We start from the raw sequence: 8071 nt of genomic DNA on the forward strand, positions 1-8071 counted from the left end.
CACACACACACACACACACACACACACTCCCTCTCTCTCTCTCTCTCTCTCTCTCTCTCACATACACACACACACACACACACACACACACACACACACACTATCTCTCTTTCTCTCTCTCTCTCTCTCTCTCACACACACACACACACACACACTCCCTCTCTCTCTCTCTCTCTCTCTCTCTCTCTCTTTCACACACACACACACACACACACACACACACACACACTCCCTCTCTCCCTCTCTCTCTCTCCCTCTCTCTCTCTCTCTCTCTCTTTCACACACACACACACACACACACACACACACACACACACTCCCTCTCTCCCTCTCTCTCTCTCTCTCTCTCTCTCTCTCACACACACACACACACACACACACACACACACACACACACATCGAGTAATCACAGCATCTTCAGGTCCTGATTAAGGGATTTTCTTATAGTTTATCCACAGTGTGTTCCACATAATGTCTGCAGTTCTTCAGCCACTTCTGCACAGAATCCTCCGTCATCTTCCGCTTTTCATCCTGAGAGAGTTCTGCAAATATGAGCACAGAACACATTAATTATGACGTACACAAATGTGCATTTACATGCATCTTCTATTATGTTGGTTTTACAAATATTGTTGATCTATTATAGTTGAATATCTCACCAAGCGATGATTTAATATCCAGCAAACTCTCCCGGACGCCTTCTATGATTATACTTTCCCATCGGCTGAACTCTCGCTCCAGAAGTGATTTAATCGGCTCTGGAACTGAAAGAGATTTGAGCATGTCATCAATATTTACACCACAAACTGATAGAGATCCGGATCTTCTGAAACTCTGTTCAACCCGATCCTTTACTGAACACATTCTGTCTTACTTCAGTGTTTTAGCCGTCAATAATGCTGTATAACTCTCAACTCTGTTTAATAATTACATCCATTCACAAGAACTGACATTTTCAGTGTATTTGTTTTAAACTCACTGTTGTCCTGTTGAGGTGGAATGATCCCTTCAGGAGATTCACCATGAACTACAAATGAAACAAGATGTTGAACATATAAACAGGGTTCGTACTCGTACAGATACTGTCTGTAAAATGAAATTGAAATTCCAGAACTTTCAAGCACTACTTTTTAGTTTTTTTTTCCAAGGACTACAATCAGAGATCTCATTAATTCCACAATATCTTTCTTTATTATCTTTTAAATTCTAAAAAGAAATAAAAAAAACAGTAAAACAAAATGGTACAAATAAAGTGCAGTGACTGCGGCAACTTTAACCATTGAAAGGATGCTATGACAAAGATATCCCTTCTTTATTCAAACTGATTTTTCTCCCATGATTATATGAAAGATGTATCATATTATTAATATGTGACCCTGGATCACGTCACCAGTCTCGAGTCGCACGGGTTTATCTGTGGCAATATCCAACAATACACTGTATGGGTCAAAATTATAGATTTTTCTTTTATGCCAAAAATCATGAGGATATTCAGTAAAGATCATGTTCCATGAAGATATTTAGTAAATTTCCTACCGTAAATATATAAAACATGTATTTCTGTGAGTGAATGCTGCACAATCGTGAACATAAATGTAGAACTTTAAAGGAGATTTTCTCAATGTTTCGATTTTTTTGCCCCCTCAGATTCCAGATTATCAATAGTTGTATCTCGACCAAAATATTGTCCTATCCTAACAAACCACACATCAATGGAAAGCTTTTTTATTCAACTTTCATGTGATGTATGAATCTCAATTTTAACAATAATGACCCATGTGACTGGTTTTGTGGTCCAGGGTCACATATTGATATGAACAATATTACGCTCATAACCATGCAAAATGCCTCTATATCAGACGGACTGTAGAGTTAATTTTGTGTGAAAAGATTTTTTATCAATAAAATAAATTTCCCATATATTGTCTTTCAATAATTCAAGCACTTTCCAAGTACTTCTTCATAGAAAAGTCTGTTTTCAAGAGTTTTCCAGGACTTAAATTTAAAAAAGTCAAATTCAAGTACTTGTACGACACTGTGTAAATCAAAGAAACATCAACATTTTTTATCTGAGAACACAAAATGGAGTAAAACCTTACAGTTAATAGAACCACTCCTGCTACGTTCATCGAGGTTTAGATGTTCTCCCATGATATCCATGCATAAGTCTTCTATCTTCTTTCCGATCTCTTTAGCTTTTCTCTTAAAGCCCTCGTCCAGAAAGTGACAGACGTCCTTCAGTCTGATCTCGGTCATCAGATCCTCCTGGCTTTTCTCCGGATCAGTGTGTGTGTGTGTGTCGAGACGAAACAGGCTGTTTTCCGCCGCCATCTCGTCGATCTTCTGGAGCAGCTCTGTGACTTGAGCTCGATTCTTCTTGTCTGTGTTGTCAAACACATGATATCTGTTCCTGCACTTCTGGATCAGCCACCGAAGCGCTTCCCCTTCACTCTCGATGTGCTGCTCGATCGACACGTCTTTAAAGCGCTCGCCCCACGTGAACAGAACTATAGTGTGTCTCCAGACGTCTTCTCCTAATATAGACATGTTTTCCTCAGTGATTCTCTTTTGCTCTTCCTGAAATGACGTATCGGCTGGAATCACGAGCAACAGGGCATGAGGGAATTTCGTGCACTCGGAAACATTTTTGAGGATGGCAGATCTAATAAAGTCTGGGTTTAACTCTGACGCGAAATACTTCCACCATCCTGGAGTGTCTAAAACGGTCATCCTCCTTCCGTCTACGTCTCCGTATTCTCTCACTCTCTCTCCCGTTCTTCCTCCGATGTCAAATGCGTCCCGATTCAAGATTGTGTTTCCAGCTGAGCTCTTTCCGGAGAGGATCCATCCCAGCAAAACGACTCTGACCTCCTCCAGATGATGTACATATGCTGAAATGAAAACACAAAATAGAAATATTTTTATTTTAAAGGGGTGGTATAATGCCCTTTTCACAAGATGTAAAATAAGTCTCTGATGTCCCCAGAGTGTGTGTGTGAAGTGTTAGCTCAAAATACCCCACAGATATTTTTATATAGCATGTTAAAATTGTCACTTTTTGAGGGTGAGCAAAAACAGACCGTTTTTGTGTCTGTCCCTTTAAATGCAAATGAGCTGCTGCTCCCGGCACAGGGGGCGGAGCTTCAACAGCTTGTGTTTGTGTTTGAGTGTTAGCAGCTCCGATTACCTCAGACACACACTGAAAATTTCATTGTAAGACAAAGATGGAGAGACTCTAGAAGAAGAGACAACATGAAGAAGCAACAGGACATTTCTGAATGGTTAGTTGATGAGTTTATGAAGCTGATGTGTAGTTATCTTCTAGTCATTGATTAGCATATTCTGTCTTGATAATCTATAAATCGTGTTCCGGGGGCGGGGTTTATGTAAATTCTAGGGTTGGTGATGTCACTAACCCGGGAGGAATGTGGTGTAGTCTCTACCAGCCGTTTGTTGTAGTCCTTAAAAAGCGATTTCTTTAAAAGCAAATATCTCCCTTTGCTGTGAACTTTGAGCGTTGTAACTTTGCAGATGTTGTTTATGCTCAAACAGCAACATTACACACTAACTAAAGTTAGAAAAGTCAAATCATAATCAACCACCCCTTTTAAGTATCCATACGTTCATTCTTTAGCATGTTCAATGTGTTAAAAATGCAATATGGCAAAATCGCTGGTTCTCTCAAAGTTATGAACAAATGTTCGTCAGCGAATAGAACGTTTGTTCAAACGTCGCCTGGCCTTTAACCATGTATTTATACATCATTCATTTTAATTGGACGTTCAGCTAGCCTAACATTTTTTAAATGTTACTTCTTCTAAATGAACTAATGTTCAAAAAACATTCAAAAGTGACATTCCCATGTTTGCAAAATGATCCCTTAGAATCCCTAGATTAGAATGTTCCCTTGATGTTCGAATAACCAAGATTATTGCTGATATGTGAAGAAACTTAAAAAACGAGATCTTCCCAGATTCCCTGTTTTGTCTATTAAAATTGTCTGTTAGACTGATGTTTATGTGAAGGACTCGGTCGTTTTTGCCGGGAAAATCAAAAGCATGTGACGTTTAATTTACATATTCATCTAACCGTCGCTCTCATGGACGGCGTCGGGATGTTCGTTAACAGTATATCGCTGTAAATGCTATTTCCAACTTCTAAGTAAAGAAAAGATCTTCTCTGTGAGTATATATTGTGTCTTGATTCACGTTCAGTCTCTTGTGTGTAATGTGCACGAGCAGTCAGAGCTGCAGTTTCACTGAGCGGCCACCGGTGGCGCTATAACACGACATTTTCATCTTTCAGAATTTCCATAAATGTAAAACATTCTTAGAACATATTTTGTTAGCTCAGATGTTTATTATCTCATCAAATTGAGTTATTAGTTAGGCTACATAAATTATTCAGTCTATAGTTTCACTTCAAAACGCCGTACCTTTTCTTTGAACTTCCGACCGTTGTTTCTGTACTTCGTCTTTTCTAGAATTTGCTTTCGTCTGAATTTCCTCCCACCGTTCATTGACCTCCTTTACTTTATCCAAGTCAATGTCAAAGTGCCTGCCGTTATTCTTCCCAACAACTCCTTCGATTATCTTGAGCAACTCTGTGACTTGTGTGCGATCATGATGGTTTGAATTATTAAAAACGTGATATTTATTGCCACATTTGTCAATAAGTCGCTTGAGCGCTGACCCCTCTTCCTGAACGTGTTGCTCTATGTGTTTTCGTTGGATTAAATCTCCTCTTGTGAAGATTATGAGGGTGTGCGTCCAGATATTCGCTCCCATCAGCTCCACATATTCCTCCAGAAACTTCCCATCGGAGTCGGTGAACGTGCGATCGGCCCGAATCACGACCAGAACCACGTGAGGTCCGGGTGACGTCAGAGAGAGCCTGCGAACCAGCTGCTGTTTGCAGATGTTTGATAAATCATGAAGACTGAATGTTTTCCACCATCCGGGAGTCTCGACCAGACTGACTCTCCTGCCATCGAGAACCCCCTCTCTCTTCACCAGCTCTTCTGTCGCACTGGTCTCCAGTATAGTGTCGATCACTGATGTTTTCCCAGTTTGACGCTTTCCCAGCACCACCACTCTCAACTCTTGAGATAAAACGGGAAAAGCTAATAATATCAAAGCACATTAATTTCATGCACATTTCACAATATGAGTGATTTAGGACCATAATTAAGCACTTTGGTAACACTTTACAAGGTTCATTAGTTAACATGATTAATATTAATTTCAACATTTATTTATACATTATTAAAATCAAAGGTTGTATTTGTTAAAATTAGTTAATGCACTGTGAACTAACATGAACAAACAATGAACAGCTGTATTATTTATTTTCTAACATTAATAAATATTAATAAATACAGTAACAAATGTATTGCTCATTGTTATTTACTACTACATGTTATATTGAAACGCTTATTGTAAAGTATTACAAGCACTTTTTCCCAGTCATCCCGAATTCATCCTTTTATGATATGCAAATTTACTCACCCTTTTGTTTTTCTTCTTGATGTTTGGACATTGTCACACTATTGTGTCCAGTATATGAAAGAACATAAAAGGAGAACATGAAAAACAGGTATAACAAGAAATAAAAAACACAAAGGAACGGTATTAAGTTAATAAATTTGAGAAATGAAAACAGAATTAAAAAAAAAATTGTCTGATTTGTATAGCTATGATATATATATAACAATAAAACTATATAACATCCTACCTGTGGCTTTAACTTTCATGTAAAATGTGATTAAATCTGCTAAAGCGTTGGTTTCTGCTGTGTCAGGTCAGTGTGGGTGATCTTATATAAACTTGACGGATCATGTTTACAGAAAACAATGAAAAGGTGTGGTTATGGAAAAACATGAGAGCATAAATAATGGTTAGGCTGTAGTTTATCACTTGAGGTGTGACAGCGCCTCCTTGCGGGAGGAAAGAGGAAACGCATTATTTAGACCAGGGGCTCATAAAATAATAAGTAAATAGATTTAAATAAATAAATAAATAAATAAATAATGTATTATAATATGATTGTGTGTAAAATAAAATTAAAATATATTTATTAATCTAATAAATTCATTAAAATTAATAAAAACTGATAAATAATTACAAATTAGATTGAAATTAAATAAATACATTTAACAGTTTGTTACTATAGCAAGTACTTGTGTCTTTTTAAAGGTGCACTACCGAACCCTCTAGCGGTTTAAAACAAAACTGCATGCATTATTTTATGGAAGAACATTGTTGTTGGTTGAGCTGTCAATTTTCCTTCATGATTTATTTTCAGACATCATGAGAATAACGTTATACTTGGTATTTTAACGTGACATGTTAACAAGAATATCTACGGCAAGACCTCTTTTCTTTTCCTCGTGATTATTTTCTTTTTTCCCTTTGCAATCCGCTGTAAAAGTATGAAAAAGGACAACACATACTGCACATTTGTGGTCTGTTCTCCCGAATTTAATTTACGATATATTCCATTAATAATTCAGTGGAATGCACAAAATCTCTCGTTATTCTCCTCAAATCCTCACGTCTCTTTCCAGGTTTGTTTTCACAGGAAAATTCAATTTATAATCTGACAAAATGAGAAATCACTTTGAAATAGTATCACGTAATGCTGAAGTTAATGAACACTTTTGATTAAGGCAACATAGTTACATAATACAGATATATATATATATATATATATATATATATATATATATATATATATATATATATATATATATATATATATATATATATATATATATATATATATATATATATATATATATTACAGTGATATTTAACCGTCCGTTGTTGCTGTGGAGAGACTCGCGCTTTTGGGGTTATTTGGTCTGTTGAAAGAACCTTGATGCTTTTACACTTTTAAATGTACTTTTATTGTTCGATGGTTGAAGGGTGAGTAGATTAATGTCATTGTTTGTGACACTTATTTAACGTTTTGCGTTCATAGAGCGAGTCTTTCACTGATTGTTTACAGTTTAATGGAAGTTACACCCATAATTCCCGCAAAGCATCATGGGGCGCAGGAATAATGTGAATGCTCTACAGTGAACTCTGCTAGAGACTTATGAGTTTATCTGTTCAATAAAACACTTACTCTCCTGTTGAGTGATAAAACACCATCATCTCCGCATCGCTTTTACAACATTTCCCTCAGTTCCTCATCTCCTAAAGCCAAGCCGATGTTGATTCTTGTTTTATTATGAGCTCTGTCTCACTCTCTCTCTCTCTCTCACACACACACACACACACTCAATCTGATGTTGATTCTTGTTTTATTGTTCTCTTCTCTCCAGCAGACTCTCCTCTGTTCTCTCTCTCACACACACACACACACACACACACACACACGATCTGATGTTGATTCTTGTTTTATTGTTCTCTTCTCTCCAGCAGACTCTCTGTTCTCTCTCTCTCTCTCTCTCTCACACACACACACACACACACACACACGATCTGATGTTGATTCTTGTTTTATTGTTCTCTTCTCTCCAGCAGACTCTCCTCTGTTCTCTCTCTCACACACACACACACACACACACACACACACACACACACACGATCTGATGTTGATTCTTGTTTTATTGTTCTCTTCTCTCCAGCAGACTCTCTGTTCTCTCTCTCTCTCTCTCTCTCTCACACACACACACACGATCTGATGTTGATTCTTGTTTTATTGTTCTCTTCTCTCCAGCAGACTCTCCTCTGTGACGGGTTGTTATGTGAGGAGACACACACGGGCGAGTGACGTATGCACGCAATTTCCCGCCAAAACCATCCCGACAGGTCAATAAACACTTAAAATAGTGAATCAGGGGAAGACAAAAACACGTTTTTGGAAGAATTTGATAAAAAAAAATATTAAAAATTGTTAATTTTGAACAAACATAATATAATATACTTAATATACTTTTAAATAGTTAGTTACATAATATGCTTTTAAATAATTTCCATTGATGTTATATTTGTTATTTTAATTACAGTCAACAGAGCAATTCTATCCTATTTCCGACCTGTTGAAAAAAATCAATATTTTTTAT

General features: G+C 37.1%; 1 protein-coding gene across 1 annotated transcript; it reads right to left on the reverse strand.

Annotated features, from left to right (window-relative positions):
* Positions 1-207: 207 nt before the first annotated feature.
* LOC308685748 (GTPase IMAP family member 8-like) lies at positions 208-5538 on the reverse strand (the record flags this gene model as incomplete). The annotated part of the gene is made up of 6 exons (XM_081357706.1): positions 208-542; positions 660-764; positions 980-1027; positions 2100-2891; positions 4436-5122; positions 5508-5538. The coding sequence occupies 6 exons, from the start codon at positions 5536-5538 to the stop codon at positions 442-444; spliced, it is 1764 nt and encodes a 587-aa protein (XP_081213832.1). The 3' UTR covers positions 208-441.
* Between the last annotated feature and the right edge of the window lie 2533 nt (positions 5539-8071).

The sequence above is a fragment of the Scardinius erythrophthalmus genome (assembly GCF_964197995.2).
Source record: "Scardinius erythrophthalmus genome assembly, chromosome: 25".
Lineage (NCBI taxonomy): Eukaryota > Metazoa > Chordata > Actinopteri > Cypriniformes > Leuciscidae > Scardinius > Scardinius erythrophthalmus.